Raw genomic sequence first — 19,500 nt, forward strand, 5'->3', positions numbered from 1 at the left:
CATCACATCTTTATTGTGTTCCAGATGAAGGGCTCATGTGTAGAGGTTACTCTGAACCTCACTGACGCGTGTGAACTTCTGCAGAACTTCTGCTCCGGGACTCTGATTCAGCTGGAATCAAGAGAGAAAGAGATTCAGTCATGTGATCCGACTCAGTGAAGCTCAGAGAACGTCACACTCACCTTCAGAATCGCGCTGACCGCCGCTCCATACGCCTGCATGGTGAGAGAGTCCGGCTGAAGGACGTCACTGAAGCACTGATAGAGGACGGCCGGGATCCGCTGCACCTGACAGTGGCTCAGCACTGCACACACACACACACACACACACACGTCAGCATCACACACACACACCGGTCGTCTCAGTGTTTCAGAGCTGCAGTACCTGCTGCCGCCAGTCCACAGCTGATGTTGGGCGGCTCCAGCGGCGGACAGGCGACGGGACCCGTGTGAACGCTGGTCTTCAGGCAGCGCAGGAAGGGTGTGCTGCTCCCACTCAGGTAGTCTGACGTTCTGTATTCGGCCGCAGAGCAGTCGGAGAGAACGGTCACGCTCAGACCTCTCGCCTGAACGCAGCCGAACACCTGCACACACACACACACACACACACACACACACATTAGTGGCATGTTCTATCACACGTACAGAGCTCAGTGTGTGTGTTAGCGCTTCACCTTCTCCGTCCACTGGAACAGCTGATCTTCAGCCACGTAACAGGAGCACTGGCATATCAGCACCTGCACACACACACACACACATGAGATCGGCGTTCACACACACCTGCGCTGATTCTGTTCTTCAGCATCTCAAGCGTCACACCGCCTTCTAAAAAAGTAATTAAACTTTTAAAAAGCGCATCTCTAAAATCACTTCCTGTGTAAAGCGTCCGCTGACAGTGATTGGACGTCGGGGTCAGTCGTTCAAAAGTAATCTGATTTCGGCTATCGGATCGGATCAAATCTTGATTGGGATGTTCAAAAGGAAAAAAGGATTCTGAAATCAGATTAAATCATAAAATCCAATCTTGGTTTTGATCCGGATCAAATCATCAGCTTGTGTTCATTAGATTGGGAAACCTTTGATCCAAAAATCTGGATTAAACTGATCCCATCAGAAGGGTGGATTTCAGGAACAAAAATGTAATAAAACTTTAAACTGGTCAAAAATATAACATTTTTATCATGAAATATACATACACACATATTTTATTTAATATTACTTGATTAGTTTAACTGTTAAAGTAATAAATTAGAAGCGGACATTAGGCTTTTAGTAAATATCTGTAAAGTAAAAAAGAGATTTTGATGCCATAAAATAATCCTCAAACAGCTGTAAATATCAAACAAAAATATTATAAAAAAAGTGTTTTTATCACTATTAGTAAACGACACTGACACAATCAAAAGCGCGAGCGAACGCAGCTCTAGTAATCCAGATTTGGTCATCTGAAAGAGTGTGAATCCGGATCAGGGTGATCCAATCCAATTTTGCTTTGAAAAACCGGCACAAAAGAAAAATGGATTTACCGGATCCTGGATAGCAAAACACGGCATTTCCAAATCCAGATCAAACCGATCACATGTGAACTGGATTAGGTGATCAGATTACAAAAATTAAGTACTTGTAATTAGATTATATTACGCTTTAAAATGCTCAAAATAAGAGTAGTTCCGTTTTTATTGATTACATATTATTTACAAATAAAGTTATTCATAAATTATTCTTATTTGTTCATCTTTTACTTTACTTTCTTTACACTGACATGCAGGAAAACTAAATATATTATAGTAAGTGTTTTTTATTTTTTTAAACATTTTATTTAAAGCATCAAATTTCGCAAAACTAACAACAGTAATAGTAACCTCCCATCCGCCAGCTGAGTACAGTAAAAACAAACAAATGATTATATATATATATATATTTTTTATAAATAATAAATCTAGTTGTGTTTAATGCACTTCATGTATTTTAAAAAATGCAATATATTTTCTTTATCTTTGTATTTTGTACAAAATAATCATATTCAAATCTATGTGATAAACGGGTTATCAAAAGTAATCTAAAAGTAATCAGATTTATTGATTGATCATCTGATCGTGATTAAAGAAATATGAGTAATTTTCACAGCATTAAAGTAAATCATATGGACCTTTTTTATTATAAAAGTTAATACTATATTATATACTATATTATAATAGGCGTACACTGAGCTGTAACTGATGTGTTCCTCATAAGTCGCTTTGGATAAAAGAATCTGCTAAATGAATAAATGTAAATTTAAAGGGTTGATTTAATTAGTTTTACTGTAAGTTGGATAGGGAAGGTTTAGGGCGTAATGAACTGCGAGAGTTTTACACTTTCTTCATAACTTGAATACGGAAGCTAGATATTTGACTTCATAACTTAAATAAATATGGATATTTTCTTACATAAACGCATCGCTGCGCTTCAGAGGGTCTTTATTAACCCCCGGAGCCGTGTGGAGCACGTTTGTGAGAGACTCTTTCTTCAGCTCACACTCTCCTTCACGCCCATTATGACGCTCGGATCGTCAGGATATTTATTAATATATCTCAGAAGAAGAAACGGACGGACGGACGGAGGCTCCTCACCTGCTTCTGCCGGTACAGGACGCAGGACGGCTCTCCAGGGGCCGGAGCCGTGTCTGTCCGGCCGGATCCGCGGCTCCGCTCGTTCCACAGGGAAACCCAGCCGACGGCCGGCCAGCCTCCGGAGCTCAACACATACGCGGAGATGAAGCCTGGGAAAACAGGACAGATCCTCAAACACAGGTTCTGCAGGATCTACAGCTGAAGCGTGACGTTTCTCACCGGTGGCGTTTGGACCCACAGCGATGATCAGATCCGAACATGGCAGAGACCCGCCGTCCGTCTGCGAGAGCCACCGGACATCCACTGACCTGCAGACACACGACATTCAGGGTCAGTTCCTGTCACGGTCAGCTGATCACGATGCAGAACATCTCAACCGCCGGAGTCAAAAAATCATGCTTTCTAAATCATACTAAGGCATATTATGATAGAAATTAGTAATTATGACATAAAAAGTAGAAATTGACATACTAAAATGAAATCAATTAAAAAGTTGTAATTATGACATAGAAAAGACATTTATCTCATAATTTAAGAACCTTTTAATGTCATAATGATGAATTGATACTGTCAGAACTTTGACTATCACATAATTTCAACTTTTTGTGTCATAATTAAGATGTAATGTCATATTAAGATAAACATTACCAACATGGTGATTTTCTGTAAAGTTGCTGCTGTGAAACAGCGCGCGTTCATTGATCTGACACGTGATCAATACATTTAAATAAGTTTATTCACGATAGTTTCTGACAGAAGCACATGCAGCCGAACTGAAACCGAAACGATCGTGTTTTCATTTAGCCTCTTTATAAAACTGATGAAGTAAAACTTTAACTAAAATGTTAAAGACTGACACGGTTTATTAGATTATGAATAAATATAATAAATGATTCACCTCTTCTCCTCTATTTCCCGTCGGATCTGTTCATCTTCCTCGTTCTCATTCGTCATATCATCTTCCTCATCCTCTTCAACAGCTCTCGAGTACACCGACAAAACTTCACCGAAAAACGTCGCCATTTTAGTGGATTTATGAGATTAATTCATGAATTATGACTCAAACCTGCTGTGTAACGATCGGTGCTCCGCTTCACCGGAAGTAGTGGCTGTAGTTTGACGACAAAAGACTTTTATTTTGTTTTCAGTTCTTTTATGGGGGATTTTTTTTTCTTTTTTTTTAAATACATTTTTTTATGTAATATATACAGTTGAAATATTTATAATAAATAATTTGTGTACATTCATTGTCAACAGAATACACACAAAAAGTTAATTTTTACGACTAAAAGAAAGAAAGAAAGCACAACTGCTAACAACAGAAAATAAATAAGAAAAATAGGATGGAAAAATAACGTGGGTAAAAAAAAAATATTTATACACATCAATAATAGTAATAAAGAGTTTTGAAATTTAAGTTTTTGAAACTTAAGTGTGAATACGTGTGAAACTGAACTTAATAAAATTCTGTATGTTTTGACTATCACAACACTTATGGGGGTTTGGGTTTGGGGGGGGGGGGGGGCGGTTAAAACCTTCAACACCCCCATATAATTCATTTCTCACTCCAAACCAAAGGTTGGCAGTCCTGCTTTTATTGAATCTAAAGGATGGAATTAATTTCCACACACAGTTGTGTTTCGTTGTGGTTCTCTGTTTATTATCGCGGGTAAGTTCGGTTTGATTGATATAAAGAACATCTTGTTTTGTATTAATTTAATGTTCTGAAGCAGGTCAGTGTGTGTTTGATGTGTTTCTCAAGTCAGGAAGTTTAGCTCGTATTGTTCTGTTAGCACATTAGCCTCCCTCATTATTACATTATATCCAGTGGTGTAGTCCTAAAAAAATAAGTGGTGTACTATTACCCCCCCCCCCCAAAAAAAACAAAACAACAACAACAACAAAAACATATGTAAATATGTTTTATGTTTTTGTTCACTAGTAACATGTTTCATTAAATACAAATAAATACAGTGCATTCTAAAATTGGTTGACATTTTTAATGTTTTACAGTTTGACTTATTTAAACATGTTGCTTTGGAATTATATTCACTGTGAAAAGTGATATATCTGAAATTAAAGTTTCATTTTATTCAAAAGGGTATAAAAAAAAGCAAATTATTCAAAATCTAATTTATTAACAGTATAAAAATGTGGTCACAAACAAACAAAAACAGTAGTCAGGCTGAATGGAAATTTAATCCACTCTCTGTCAGTAGGTGGCGCTTATGGAACAGCAGAAATGGAGCTGTTTCCCCGGAAACCGTCTCAGGTTACGTATGTAACCATAGTTCCCTGAGATAGGGAACGAGACGCTGCGTCCGATAGGAACGCTTTGGGAACGCCTCCAGCATGATAGCGTCTGATGCACGACTGTCAACTAGTCCAATGGCGAGAGTGAACGTCACGGGCGGGTGACGTCACGACCAGGAAAGGATAAATACACATCCGGTGCAACCGGCTTCAGCTAAATACTGCCGAGGCAAAACGATCACAGGGATGCAGGGAGTATGGCAACGCGACGCAGCGTCTCGTTCCCTATCTCAGGGAACTATGGTTACATACGTAACCTGAGACGTTCCCTTTCGAGGGAACTCGCGCTGCGTCCGATAGGAACGCTTTGGGAACGATATACCAAAACGCCATAATCACAAATACCTGTCTGTGTGAAACTCTGGCACACTTAAGACAGCAAAACCGATGATCCTGGAGCTGCGTCCAGGTCAAGGTCATAATACCTTACAAAGGTGAGTGGCGAGGACCAGCCGGCCGCATCGCAGATCTCTTTGAGGGAAACCCCCGAGATTAAGGCCTTGGAGGCCGCCATACTCTAGTCGAATGTGCTCTGACAGCTAATGGACACTGCTGGCCAGAGACCTCGTAAGCAAGTGAAATAGCCTCGACTATCCACTTGCTTACCGTGTGTTTAGATGCTGGACGACCTCTGTTATGTGGTCCAAAGCACACAAATAACTGATCTGCTTTCCTCCACAGGGCAGTTCTGTGGACATATGTGTCCAATGCTCGCACTGGACACAGTAGATTCGACTTCTCCCTGGTCTGGTGTAATGAATGGAGGAGGATAAAAGGCTTGCAGCACAATAGGCCTTGGAACATTAGTCAAAACCTTCGGAATATATCCAGGTTTGGGGTAAAGGAAGGCTTTGACCATCCCCGGAGCAAACTCAAGACAGGTCGGGGACAATGAAAGGGCCTGAAGGTCTCCTACTCTTTTAAGGGATGATACGGCGAGAAGGAAGACAGTCTTAAGTGTCAGGAACTTATCTGAGACTGACTCAATAGGCTCAAATGGAGCTGTAGATAGGCCTTCTAACACAATAGCCAAATCCCAAGCAGGGACCCTCGTGCGCATCGCAGGCCTCAGCCTCTGGGTGCCACGGAGGAAACGAATGACTAATGGGTTCTTCCCAACAGTAGTACCATCCACATGGGCATGGTAAGCAGATATAGTCGACACATAAACTTTAAGTGTAGATGGGGTTAACCCAGATGAGAAACGGTACTGTAGGAACTCAAGTACTGAACCAATCTGGCAGTAGACTGGATCCAACTGTCGTTCTTGACACCAGGAAGTGAACAGTTTCCACTTCAGGGCATATAGTTTCCTCGTGGAAGGAGCTCTGGACTGAAGAATGGTCTTTACAACCTCAGTTGAGAGACCAGCTTCTATGAGCTTGGCCCCCTCAGAGGCCAAACCCACAGATTCCACATTTCTGGACGGGGATGCAGAATCGTGCCCCCCGCCTGAGACAGGAGGTCCCTCCTGATCGGAATCTTCCAAGGTGAGCCATCGAGAAGAGCTATCAGGTCCGAGAACCATATTCGGCTCGGCCAGTGAGGTGCTACTAGCAATAGAGTTATCCCTTCCTGGCGAACTTTCTCCAGAACTCCCGGGAGCAAAACAACTGGGGGAAAAGCATACAGACGCAGCCTCGGCCACGTCTGTACCATGGCGTCCAGCCCCAGAGGAGCTGGAAGTGTGAGGGAGAACCAAAGTGGACAGTGCGTCGTATCCTGAGGACGCGAACAGATCCACTTCCGCTTGGCCATAAATCTCCCATATGAGCTTCACCACCTCCGGGTGAAGTCTCCATTCCCCTGGCCTCAGCCCCTGCCTCGACAGAGTGTCTGCTCCAATATTCTGAATCCCTGGAATATAGATAGCTCTCAAGGAGAGCATCTTCCCCAGAGACCACAGGAGGATCTGTTGCGCCAGTTTGTATAATGGGCGCGACCGCAGACCCCCCTGCCGATTTATATAGGAGACCACCGATGTGTTGTCTGTTCTGACTAGCACATGATGGCCCCTCAGGTCTGGAAGGAAGAACTTCAATGCATTGAAAACTGCCATCATCTCCAGGCAATTTATGTGCCACGAGAGCTGATGACTCTTCCACAGACCCTGAGCTGAGCGGCCTTCCATTACCGCTCCCCAGCCTGTGAGAGAAGCGTCCGTTGTCAAAGTGACACGACGACATCGAGCTCCTAACACAGGGCCCTGGGACAGGAACCAATTCTTCTTCCATATGATCAAGGCGTGGAGACAGCGCCGCGTGATCTTGATCATGCGAAGTGGGTTGCCCCTCGGGGAAAACCCTTTGGTCCTGAGCCACCACTGTAAGGGCCTCATGTACAGCAGGCCAAAAGGTATCACGTTGGACGCTGCTGCCATCAGACCCAACAGTCTCTGAAACTGCCTTACAGTGCGTGACTGGCCTAGCTTCAATTCTTTTACGGCTGATAGAATAGCAGTGATGCGAGCTGGAGAGAGACATGCTCGCATTGTCGCCGAATCCCAAACCACACCAAGAAAAGTGGTCCTCTGTTGTGGAGTAAGTACGCTTTTCTTGGCATTCAGTCTCAACCCCAATTTCCGAATGTGTGCGAGAACGACATCTCGATGCCGAACCGCCATCTCCTCTGACTGTGCCAAAATCAACCAGTCGTCGATATAATTCAGGATGCGTATGCCCTGCAGCCTGAGCGGGGCCAGCGCTGCATCTACACATTTTGTGAATGTGCGGGGTGAGAGAGCTAGGCCGAACGGAAGAACCCCGAAATTGGTACGCTTCGCCCCCGAAAGCGAACCTCAGGAACTTCCTGTGCTGTGGAAGGATGGAGATATGGAAGTATGCGTCCTTGAGATCTATTGTGACAAACCAATCCTCGGATTTGATTTGAGTCACGATTTGACTTAACGTCAGCATCTTGAATTTTAGCTTTTGAACTGCTCGATTCAGATGACGTAGATCTAAAATAGGGCGCAATCCCCCATCCTTTTTTGGAACCAAGAAATACCGGCTGTAAAACCCCGACTCCCTGTCGGTAACCGGAACCCTCTCTATAGCCTCCTTTGCTAATAAGGTTTTTATTTCTTGCTCCAACACCAAAGCCTGTTGAGGAAGCACTGACGTATGCAGCACTCCTTTGAATAGAGGTGGACGGCACCAAAACTGGATTTTGTAACCTTTCTCTATAATTTGCAGGACCCAACGTGAGATATTTTGAAGAGATTCCCACTCTACCAGAAAATCTACTAAGGGAACCAGCCTCTCGAGGCTGGCCTCTGGTGTTTTGTTCACAGCACATTTTTGATGTAAATTTATCCTCCTCAGAGGATGTGACGCGGTGTCGTGTTGATGTTCTGAACACTGCGTCACTAATTCGGTGGGAACCGCTGCGCCCCGAAGCACCAAGGGTGGCGGGGTTGGCAGAACGGCCCCTGAGGGCCACGAGGTGGAACGGGCACCGTATACTGAGGTGTGTACCGCACCACCACGTGTGGGGCTGCCCTCAGAAATCTGACGCCACTGGCGTCAGGACTTCTTCTGCCCAGCCTTCTTCGCCTGAAGCAAAACCCTCAGGTCTGTCTTCGGCTTGGAAGGCTTGGGCTGAGTGCCGTCCCGGCCCACCGTGTCTTTGGGGTGGAGCTCGAGAGGCGACACTCTCTTTCTGCTGCGCTCGGTACGAGGAGCTGTACGGCTGGGACTGCTCACGCCCAGCAGCCCCAGAAGGTGGATGGCGGCGTGGAAGATACTTTTTAAACGCCTCCGCCTGCTTCTTAGCTTCCTGGAACCTGTCGACGACAGATGTGACTGCGTCGCCGAACAGGCCAGATGGTGCAAGCGGAGCGTCGAGGAGAAAGGCCCTGTCTTTATCCTTCAATTCAGACAGATTAAGCCACAGGTGCCTCTCTGTCGCCACCAAGGCTGCCATAGACCGCCCAACAGCTCTGGCGGTCTCCTTTGTGGCTCTTAGAGACAGATCTGTGGCTCGACGAAGTTCTCGAACAGCGTCCGAGCCAATCCCCTCCCACCATCCAACTCCTTCAACAGGTCTGCTTGGTACGCTTGCAACACAGCCATAGTATGCAAGCACGCACCAGCCTGACCTGCTGCCGTATACGCTTTCCCCACTAACCCTGATGTAGCTTTTAGTGGTTTAGTGGGAAGCGTGGGGGCCTTCAGGGACGATGCTGAACCCGGGGACAGATAACTCGCAAGCGTCTGTTCAACCCGGGGCATCGCCCCATAACCATGCTCTTTCAGCCCTCTTATATTAGAGTAGTGTTTCACATGAGGGCTGAAAAGACGTGATGAGTATGGCTTTTTCCAAGTTTTAGATATCTCATCATGCAAATCAGGGAAAAAGGGAAGGCCCCGTGGTGGAAGTGCTTTGTTTGATGACAGAAACCGCTCGTCCAGTTTGCTTTTTGGACGAGCGACAAGATACTCGGATTGCCACTCGCTGTTTTATTTTGACCCAGCACGAGAAAGCACATCCACCAGCTCCTCGTACTCAGGGGAACGTGATGTCGAGTCATCTTCCCCCATATCGACGCTCAGCACGTCTAATTCCTCAGAACTAGAGTGCTGATGCGGCAAAACCCTCTCCCTGGGCGGAAGAAGCCGCGGGGCGGGCTTCCGACACCAGAGAGGGGCGCGGGATCTGCCAGGTGAAGGCTGAGAAAAAGCACTCGTGCTCGTCTCAAACCCCGCTGACAGATCCATCTGCGAGCCCCACGACATCTTTCTCCGCGCTGCCTCGGCAGCAGCGGGTCCAAGCCGTGAGGAACGCTTGCCTGCGCACTTTCCTCGAAAAGTGCGAGGCGGGAGAGCGGAGCGTTCTCAGGGGAAGTTTTTCACAATGCTCGCATTCAGCCCCCTCGAAGGCTGAAAGAGCATGCTCCGCTCCCAAACACATAACGCACAAATCGTGTGTATCCCCACCCGAGAGAAAACGAGGGCAGGGAGGAGCACACGGTCTAAATGCTTGTGTGTTCGCCATGTTACTGATATATATTGTGCTGTATGATAAAGAGACAGACAACAATAAATAGACAAAGACAGTTTCACAAAGAGCGCTTTTGCTGAGGCAGAAAAGCTGAAGCCGGTTGCACCGGATGTGTATTTATCCTTTCCTGGTCGTGACGTCACCCGCCCGTGACGTTCACTCTCGCCATTGGACTAGTTGACAGTCGTGCATCAGACGCTATCACGCTGGAGGCGTTCCCAAAGCGTTCCTATCGGACGCAGCGCGAGTTCCCTCGAAAGGGAACTCTTTAAACTCAGTTTTATATCATTTATGCACATGTAAGCTTATCAGTTTGACTGAATTTTCTACTTCATTGTGTCATAAGAAGTCAAACTATATAATTTTCCATTATCATAGCATTTATTATGAATAATAGCAACCTACACATAGCCTATAGAAACAACAGAACATGTCACAGGTGTAATATAAATCTAGTAAAAATATTCCCTTAATAGATTATAAATTCTACAAGTTAGCCAAATTTACCATAAATACTACAATTAAACGATACAAATTTCTAGTAAGGGTGGGTGATGAATAGTTTAAAAAGCTTCCTAATAAATGTTGGCGCAATGTGATGTTTGTCCTCTTTTCAGACTTCTGTTCATTTTGTCCATCAGTCTAGATCGCGTTTGACTTTCTCTATAGCGTTTTAAAGTGTTTCACTCTCAATATATATTCAAATGGATCGCACATTTTATCATCAGTGTCGGGATGGCTCGTGGAAATCTTATCACACTTTTGGAGCGTGATATGATTCAGAGTAGCGCATGTTTATGATTCCCGCACCACTCATGCATTAAATAAACAAGCTTCAGTTGCACTGATGGTCTTTTGTACGGGAACTTAGCGCTTAAAAGCACCGAACGCATGATGTAGGCTATATAATTAATTAAGTCTTATTTATTCACCATATTTCTCACGCCGTGACCGCTGCAGCGAGAGATCTGTGCTCAGTGCAAGGCTCAAAACACCGAGTGGCTTTGATCGGAGTTCTCTCACTGCAGCGCGAACACGCACTGTGAAGCCTTTTTTAGCCGACAATGATGAGCGGGCAAATGACAGAAGTGCTCATGCACCAATTACAACAAAGAATCGCGAGTTTACACAACAACATTGGACGCAGAGTTAAGGGGGAAGCTAACAGGAGAATATTGTATGGACTTTCGAAGCAAAAAACAAATGGGTATACGCAAATACTGATCCTTACAAGTCGTAATACGCAAACAGCCCTGAGCAAAAAGTAAGCATACGGCGTATGCGTGCGTATGGCCCCGACTACACCACTGATTATATCATATTTACTCACGAAAACGTTCCTCTGATCAGTTAATAACTCGCAATTATAATCATATGCACTTGTAATTTTAAACGTTTTAGGGTTAATTTAATCAATCCTGAATAATTAGCTTGAGTTTCTTTTTAATAAACCGAACAATAAAGACTCAAATCATCGGCATCTGATTTAATTATTGTTTTATTTCATTATTTTAATGAGCCAGTGGTGTAAATCCTTAAATAATAGTCTGTTTTATAGCGTCCTTTATATCTGGGTTACTTACCCGCGATAATAAACAGAGAACCACAACGAAACACAACTGTGTGTGGAAATTAATTCCATCCTTTAGATTCAATAAAAGCGGGACTGCCAACCTTTGGTTTGGAGTGAGAAATGAATTATATGGGGGTGTTGAAGGTTTTGACACCCCCCCCCCCCCCAAACCCAAACCCAAACCCCCATAAGTGTTTTGATAGTCAAAACATACAGAATTTTATTAAGTTCAGTTTCACACGTATTCACACTTAAGTTTAAAAACCTTAAATTTCAAAACTCTTTATTACTATTATTGATGTGTATAAATATTTTTTTTTTACCCACGTTATTTTTCCATCCTATTTTTCTTATTTATTTTCTGTTGTTAGCAGTTGTGCTTTCTTTCTTTCTTTTAGTCGTAAAAATTAACTTTTTGTGTGTATTCTGTTGACAATGAATGTACACAAATTATTTATTATAAATATTTCAACTGTATATATTAAATAAAAAAATGTATTTAAAAAAAAATAAAAAAAATCCCCCATAAAAGGGCATATTTTGAGTTTCTGCACTAGAGCGCCCTCTGGTGTTTCACAGACCCGTAAAGCTCTGACAAGCTGCGCATTAAATAATCGCAGCCTTTGCCAAATCGTGTGCGATTTTATCGTGGTAACTCGCGCACCCCTAAAATATACCATGGTAATACAGGTATTGTTTGAAGAAGTAATGCCTGTATTACTATGGAATCATTCAGTGACATGTTACATAAATATAATATAGTATGTATGTAGGGCTGGGCATTGACACAAATTTCACGATTCAATTTTCTCATGAAAAATAAATTGTTAAATTGAACAACTGATTTGTATACAAACATATTTAAATTGCACATAAGGCACATTATAATAACTTTTTAAAGACATAATATCTTACTCCAATTCAGTTGTTGAAATCTAAACATTTACAATAATTTTTAACAGTTAAAATATTTTTAACCCAGCCGTAATATCATGTAGTAATAATATAAAGTAGAGTAGTTTTACTGTAGCATACAGTATTTTATGTGGATGGACTGACCGGCGTGTGTTTCAGGCGTGTTGGCGATAGACGTGTTCACTCCAGCCGAGGCGTTTGTGGAGAACGGGACCACAGCGACGCTGACCTGTAGTTTTAAGTCTAAAGAGGTGGTCAGTAGTTCAGCGTCGGTGACATGGTCTTTCCTGGCGGAGGGAGACCCGGGACAGCCCACTTCAGTAAGAGTCTTTTCCTCTATAATATCTATTTATTAGGCTCACTGTCAGTCCAGATCCGATCATTTGTTTATCCGATTGGAATCCGATCTAAAATTATTTTTATGTTCATCTTCCACAGATATTCTATTACTCCGGCGGGAAGTCTTTTCCGGGCACGCTCCCGCAGTTTAAGTCCCGTGTGGAATGGGCCGGAGACATGAACAAGAAGGACGCGTCGATCCGTGTGATCCAGATGCAGTTCAAGGACAACGGGACGTTCAGCTGCGACGTGAAGAATCCTCCGGACATCACCGGGCAGATGTCCATCACTAAAGTCAGAGTGGTCATGAAAGGTGAGCGGATGGACATCTCCATTTAAAATATAATATTAAAAAATATCAAAATATGTTTGCTTGCAGGGTTACATAATTTTGGCCAAAATTTTGTGATACATTAGTTTGATACATTTTGACGGAAAACCGCAGGAGCCTTTAAACTCGTCATGAAATGGAAGTTGCACGTGTCTTTTCTTCTCTATTGTGCCGTATATCCGAAATAAACGCTTCTCAAACAAGAACAAATGTAGGGCGGGGCTTGATTTTGTCTGTGGGGAATTGATTGGATGGTTGTGGTTTGCTATTGGTGGATCTCATGTGAGTGACAGGTTGCCCCGCCCTCATCATCAGAGAAGAGAAGATATTCTGATTCAAGATTACCAGAACATGAATAGAACACAATAATGATGTGCACCGATAAATCATTTACAATAAACACCGCAATATTACATAAAAAAGAAGAATCGTCCATTTTGATTTCTTTAAAAAAATGGAATTGGAAATTTGATCACAGGGATGTAACCAATAATTTATTTATTCACACTCTTTTTGCACGTTTTTTAACTTGATAATTTATTAAGTAGCATTCAACTGACCGTCAAATAAGTTCACCTTTTATATTCCAGAATATTTCATTATAGAGAGATTAGAGGACAATTTCATGCCTAAATTCATAACTAGATGACAGGACCTATAATTAAGTGATGTTTTCTTGAATTAAAAACTCGTAGGTGTTTATCCTAAAATTCATAAGGACAAATAAAACATTTTGCTTACATTTGATCTGTGTTCTGAATAAAAGAGTTTGTCCTAACTGATCAGTTTTGATTACTGAATCACTGAAGGAAGATCTGCAGTCTCACATGGAATCACTCACACCGAGGCTCGTTTCTGTAATGAAGCGGATCTGGACCTGTATAAATGAAGCATTCGGAGAGTGAAGCTCGACTGGAGACCCTTGAATCCACTGCCGCTTCAATGTATATTTGAGTCGATATTAATCCTTCAAAATATTAATTGATTTTTGAACAACTTCTTCAAGCTTATGTTAAAGCATTCACTTTATTTTTCATATTCAGTCACCAGAGAATAATTACAAATATTGTCTGAAACTTGCTGAGAGAAAGTATATCTAATCAGTGTTTTGGGAAAGTTTCCTGGTCAGAGCCAGAGCTCGACCAAATCCAACCTTGAAGAAGCTGTGTGTGTGTGTGTGTGTGTGTGTGTGTGTGTGTGTGTGTGTGTGTGTGTGTGTGTGTGTTTCTGGCACTCTTTTGTCTCAACACCTGACATTCTGTGAACATCTGGAACGCAGCGGAGGTGAAATGATCATCTGACAAGACAACTGGAGCCTAGAAACTCAGATTAGTGACTTCAGACTTTGTGCCTTAAACCGGGATTTGACTGACATCCTGATAATCAATGGAGATGTTCTTCTGACTAACAGCCTTTATGTGGAAATTTATCAGAATCATTCAACCTGCCATAATGACAGAGCTCGGGGACCTGTGTGAGAGTATAATTGTTGTTTTCAGAATGTACGGCAGAGCGGCCTACAAACTGTTGAAGCTGACTTCTTCTGATGAATCTACAAACTATTCTTCAGTAAAAATGTTTCAGTTGATTGCATCTCTGACTCCTGGTCTTCATTCATCATATCTGGTCCTTGAGTCTTAACTGTAAATTCCCCTACACCCTGCGATCCCGACCCTTCTCAAGTGTTCCAGACATCTTCAACACATGAAAAGGGAAAACAAGGCTTATTTTATTAAAATCACTCAATATGAGACCGTGATGCACAAATTAAACTGCAGATATGGTGAATTCAGTGCATTTTTCCGTTCAGCCTCAGCTCTCGCTTTAACACGGTAAATTAACAGAAGTCAGAACATTAATATTGACCCAATGTAAGTAAATAAATATTTTTAATAACATAATAATTGACAGGATATCTACTTGGCGCATTCATAAACAAAGTTTGCCTCTTTCCAAATGTAATTGTGTGATGATTATATTTCCCATGTGTTGAAATAAACATGATTAAACACGCCAAAGCGGTACGAAACTAACACAATTTTCGTCTTTACACGCATATATGCTTAACACGTTTTGACCTCATTGGCCTTCCATATTCCATGTAGCGGGCGTTATAGTTCTGCCGCTGTTGTGACACACTCTTGTTACACAGCGGGTTTGAGTCGCAGGAATTAATCTCACAAATCCTCTAATATGGCAACATAATATTATCAATGAAATATGTTAAACCTGAGAAAAACAAATTAATAGACACTTCAATAGACTGAATCAACCGAGGTCATAATAAAGCCAATATATTCATATCTTTGATATCGCAAACATTAAAATACTGTTTATCCAGTATCTGATCTGAGATCAGCAGTACATTCGGTACATTAGAGCTGATCTGAGACCAGCAGAGTGTGTTCGGTACATGAGAGCTGACGTCACTGAGTCTGATCTGAGATCAGCGGGAAACTCCGTCGGTCTGATGCTGTAAACAAACACCGCGGCTCCGGTACTCGGGCGATATTGATGAAATCTAAAGGATGGAAATAAGGCTTCTGATTTCCACACACAGTTATGTTTCGTTGTGTTTCTCTGCGCTGTTTATTATCGCGGGTAAGTTCGGTTTGATTCTCTGAGGCGTTTTGACGTCATCTGTGAGCGTTAGCGGAGCTCGTGCTAACCTGCTAGCTGCAGTTAGCGTTATGAATTATGCGCTGATTTTATATTTATATCACATGAAGTGAGCATATAAAGCACAGCTCTTGTTTTGTAATAATTTAATGTTCTGAAGCAGGTCGTTTAAATACATCCAGTGTGTGTTTGATGTGTTTCTCAGGTCAGGAAGTTTAGCTCGTATTGTTCTGTTAGCACATTAGCCTCCCTCATTATTACATTTTATCATATTTACTCACGAAAACGTTCCTCTGATCAATTAATAACTCGCAAATAAATTTAATTATGTGCTCTTTTAATTTGATATGTTTTAAAGTTAATTCAATCAAACCTGAATAATCAGCTTGACTTTCCTTCAATAAACTGAACAATAAAGACTCAAATCATTAAGCTGAATTAATTATTAATTGTTTTATTATTATGGATTCACAAGCTTGCGATTCAATTCCGATTTCGATTCATTCGGATATAAAAAATAAATTGATAAATTAACAACTGATTTGTATACAAACATATAAATTGCATGCAAGGCTGTTACACTAATAATATTATAATAACTTTTTAATAACATAATTATGTTCCTACTCCAATTCGGTTGTTGAAATCTAAACATTTAAAATAATTTTTAACAATTAAAACATTTTTAACCCAGCCCTAATAGCATGTGATAGTGTAATGAACCCTTATCTTGTGATAATCCTGTTTTTATGTTAGTGTAGAAAAAAAAGAAATCACACTCAGGGTCTTTAAGGGCATGGAGCCACAAAATGTCATTTTGTAACAAAATAATTGTTTTTTAAAACACACATTTAATTTAACTCTGTTTATTAATGTTTTTACTTCATATTTGTGCAGTTTTTGGAGGATTTATCATATTTTTAAAATTTATATAAATAAATAGTTTTTTAAATAGTTTTTTAAAAACTGCATTTTCCAAAAGATGGGCAAAAATCTCACACTAAACCATGTCAAATTATCCATGTTATCCCCATGAATGAAAGTTAGAAATGTGGGTCTTTTATAAAGTGAATTTGACATAAAAAGCTGTTTTTATATAAAAAAAAAAAAACTATTTAAAAAATATTTATTTATATAAATTTTAAAAATATGATAAATCCTCCAAAAACTGCACAAATGCCGAGTAAAAACATTAACAAACAGAGTAAAATTACATTTGTAATGCTAAGAGCGGGCGGTTCGGACAGGACGGGTTACAGTATTCTGGATCTGCTGTTGTAAAGCATCATGAAGCTGAAGCACATGTATGTGGATGGACTGACCGGCGTGTGTTTCAGGCGTGTCGGCGATAGACGTGTTCACTCCAGCCGAGGCGTTTGTGGAGAACGGGACCACAGCGACTCTGACCTGTAGTTTTAAGTCTAAAGAGGTGGTCAGTAGTTCAGCGTCGGTGACATGGTCTTTCCTGGCGGAGGGAGACCCGGGACAGCCCACTTCAGTAAGAGTCTTTTCATCTATAACATATGTATGATATCAGACATCACATGATCATCATGGATGTTCATCTTCCACAGATATTCTATTACTCCGGCGGGAAGTCTTTTCCGGGCACGCTCCCGCAGTTTAAGTCCCGTGTGGAATGGGCCGGAGACATGAACAAGAAGGACGCGTCGATCCGTGTGATCCAGATGCAGTTCAAGGACAACGGGACGTTCAGCTGCGACGTGAAGAATCCTCCGGACATCACCGGGCAGATGTCCATCACTAAAGTCAGAGTGGTCATGAAAGGTGAGCGGAACAAGAACAAATGTAGGGCGGGGCTTGATTTTGATTGGATGGTTGTGGTTTGCTATTGGTGGATGTCATGTGAGTGACATGTTGCCCCGCCCTCATCATCAGAGAAGAGAAGAGATGCTGCAAGAGGAAGATATTCTGATTCAAGATTACCAGAACATGAATTTAACACAATAATGATGTTCATTTATGCAGAAAATAATGTTTTTCGGATCAGTCGTGGCACTGACGGTCTTCCTCTGTGTTCAGAGTCTCTTCCTCAGACCAGCACGGCGGTGATCGTGGGCGGCGTGATCGGAGCCGTGATCGGCATCATCATCATCTCTGTGGTCACGTACCTGATCATCCGGCGACAGGAGCCCAGTCACGACTACGAAGGGTACGTTCATGATCGCTGGTGGGTGTGGTGTGGGTTAACCGGTAATGCATGGAGCATGACGTCTGGACTAAACTGAGGTGACGCTAAAGCAGATTCTAGTCGAATGGTGTGTGTCGGACTGATCGCAGTTGAACCGCTCCACGTCAGACGAAACTCACTAACCTCCCGACTCAAATTTCACACCCAAATCACAAATGATGTGCTGCATAAAGACAATTAAATTCAACTAAGTAAAGTAAAAAAGGTTTGGTGAGTTTCATTTGTTACCATCAGTTATAAAGCATTTACTAATCTTACTTAAAGGGTCAGTTCACCCAAAAATGAAATTTATTGTCATTCATGTCGTATAACCTTCATGTCGTTCCACACCCGTAAGACCTTCATTCATCTTCAGAACACAAATTAAGATATTTTTGATGAAATCCGAGACTCGTTCATAGACAGCAGTATAATCATCACTTTCAAGGTCCAGAAAGGTACTAAAGACATCGTTAAAACAGTCATGTGACTGCAGTGGTTCAACCTTAATGTCATGAAGAGACGAGAATAATTTTTGTGCGCAAAAACAAAACAAAAATAATGACTTTATTCAACAATCTCTTCTCTTCTGTGTCATTCTCATTCGTTGTTTACGTCCAGCGCTTCCTGGTTCATCATCAGAACGCTGACTCATTATTGGCCGGCTGCTGTGTCAGCATCACATGCATGCGTCGTGCTGATCACATGACCAGCTTTGGCCAATACCGAGCCGGCGTTCAGACGTAAACACGGAAGCTTCACTGCGTCACCTGCGTAAGATAATGACAGAAGAGATTGTTGAAAAAAGTGGTTATTTTTGTTTTGTTTTTGCACACAAAAAGTATTCTCGTCTCTTCATAACATTAAGGTTGAACCACTGCAGTCACATGACTGTTTTAACGATGTCTTTAGTACCTTTCTGGAGCTTGAAAGTGTTGATTATATTGCTGTCTATGGATGATTTCATCAAAAATATCTTAATTTTTGTTCTGAAGATGAACGAAGGTCTTACGGGTGTGGAACGACATTAATGACAGAATTTCATTTTTGAGTGAACTGACCCTTTAAGATCAGTGTCTACATTTACTAATACAATATTAAAATTATTAAAACATCTGTTCTGTTGATTTTATTTAATGAACCTGAGCTAACATGAACTAACACTGAACAGATGTGATTTCATAATAGTGTAAGAAATGTATTACTCGTTGATAATTAATGCATTAACTGATGTTGACTAATGGGACCGTACTGTAAAGTAATATTTGACATTATTAAACATAATTTTCCTCAAAATCTCAGGATTTCTGCTGATTTTCCCATCAGCTTTATTTCAGTACAGTTCATTTCACAGCAGCTTCAGAGTAATAAACTTCATCAGATATGATGATTTGTGTGTGAAATATGAGGCGCGTCTGTGGTGTTGTGTGTGTCATTAACTCCGCCTGTCCGCCATCCCATCTGGGTGTGTTTGTGTCATATTGCTTGTGTCATCTGTCATCTCATTTGTGTTTGCGTCCATCTCTCTGTGCGTGTGTGTGTAGCTGCACCTCGTTAGAGAGTGTGAGCTCACAGAACACTCGGGTGGGGAAGAAGGCGGAGTCGAG

General features: G+C 41.8%; 3 protein-coding genes across 3 annotated transcripts in view; 2 read left to right on the plus strand and 1 right to left on the minus strand.

Annotated features, from left to right (window-relative positions):
• On the minus strand, positions 1–3,721 carry psmg1 (proteasome (prosome, macropain) assembly chaperone 1). The gene is made up of 7 exons (XM_067397266.1): positions 3,510–3,721; positions 2,831–2,919; positions 2,612–2,760; positions 674–736; positions 385–583; positions 183–304; positions 1–111 (listed from the first exon to the last, which is right to left on the minus strand). The coding sequence occupies exons 1-7, from the start codon at positions 3,632–3,634 to the stop codon at positions 34–36; spliced, it is 825 nt and encodes a 274-aa protein (XP_067253367.1). The 5' UTR covers positions 3,635–3,721; the 3' UTR covers positions 1–33.
• A 6,939-nt stretch (positions 3,722–10,660) lies between these two features.
• Positions 10,661–13,091, plus strand: LOC137028260 (myelin protein zero-like protein 1). Its single transcript, XM_067397027.1, has 3 exons — positions 10,661–10,709; positions 12,573–12,733; positions 12,852–13,091. Exons 1-3 carry the CDS (start codon positions 10,661–10,663, stop codon positions 13,089–13,091), a joined length of 450 nt encoding a protein of 149 aa, XP_067253128.1.
• Positions 13,092–15,506: 2,415 nt separating this feature from the next.
• LOC137028464 (myelin protein zero-like protein 1) overlaps positions 15,507–19,500 on the plus strand; it is a 10,737-nt gene continuing 6,743 nt past the window's right edge. The window contains exons 1-5 of the mRNA XM_067397267.1: positions 15,507–15,684; positions 17,040–17,200; positions 17,277–17,490; positions 17,746–17,875; positions 19,438–19,500. The exon at positions 19,438–19,500 is cut by the window's right edge and continues 43 nt beyond it. Of these exons, the coding sequence (XP_067253368.1) occupies positions 15,612–15,684; positions 17,040–17,200; positions 17,277–17,490; positions 17,746–17,875; positions 19,438–19,500 (641 nt within the window). The 5' untranslated portion in view covers positions 15,507–15,611. The remainder of the gene's footprint in view (positions 15,685–17,039; positions 17,201–17,276; positions 17,491–17,745; positions 17,876–19,437) is intronic.

Source organism: Chanodichthys erythropterus, chromosome 10 (genome assembly GCF_024489055.1).
Source record: "Chanodichthys erythropterus isolate Z2021 chromosome 10, ASM2448905v1, whole genome shotgun sequence".
Classification (NCBI taxonomy): Eukaryota; Metazoa; Chordata; class Actinopteri; order Cypriniformes; family Xenocyprididae; genus Chanodichthys; species Chanodichthys erythropterus.

Bases quoted from the DNA above. Each gene is read 5' to 3' on its own strand.
- psmg1 (XM_067397266.1), bottom strand. From the start codon at position 3,634: ATGGCGACGTTTTTCGGTGAAGTTTTGTCGGTGTACTCGAGAGCTGTT. The intron at 2,920-3,509 runs GTGAATCATTTA...GTGTGTCTGCAG, and splicing joins CGGGAAATAGAGGAGAAGAG to GTCAGTGGATGTCCGGTGGC. The intron at 2,761-2,830 runs GTGAGAAACGTC...CTGTTTTCCCAG, and splicing joins TGTGGGTCCAAACGCCACCG to GCTTCATCTCCGCGTATGTG.
- LOC137028260 (XM_067397027.1), top strand. From the start codon at position 10,661: ATGGCTCGTGGAAATCTTATCACACTTTTGGAGCGTGATATGATTCAG. The intron at 10,710-12,572 runs GTAGCGCATGTT...CGTGTGTTTCAG, and splicing joins GGAGCGTGATATGATTCAGA to GCGTGTTGGCGATAGACGTG. The intron at 12,734-12,851 runs GTAAGAGTCTTT...CATCTTCCACAG, and splicing joins ACCCGGGACAGCCCACTTCA to ATATTCTATTACTCCGGCGG.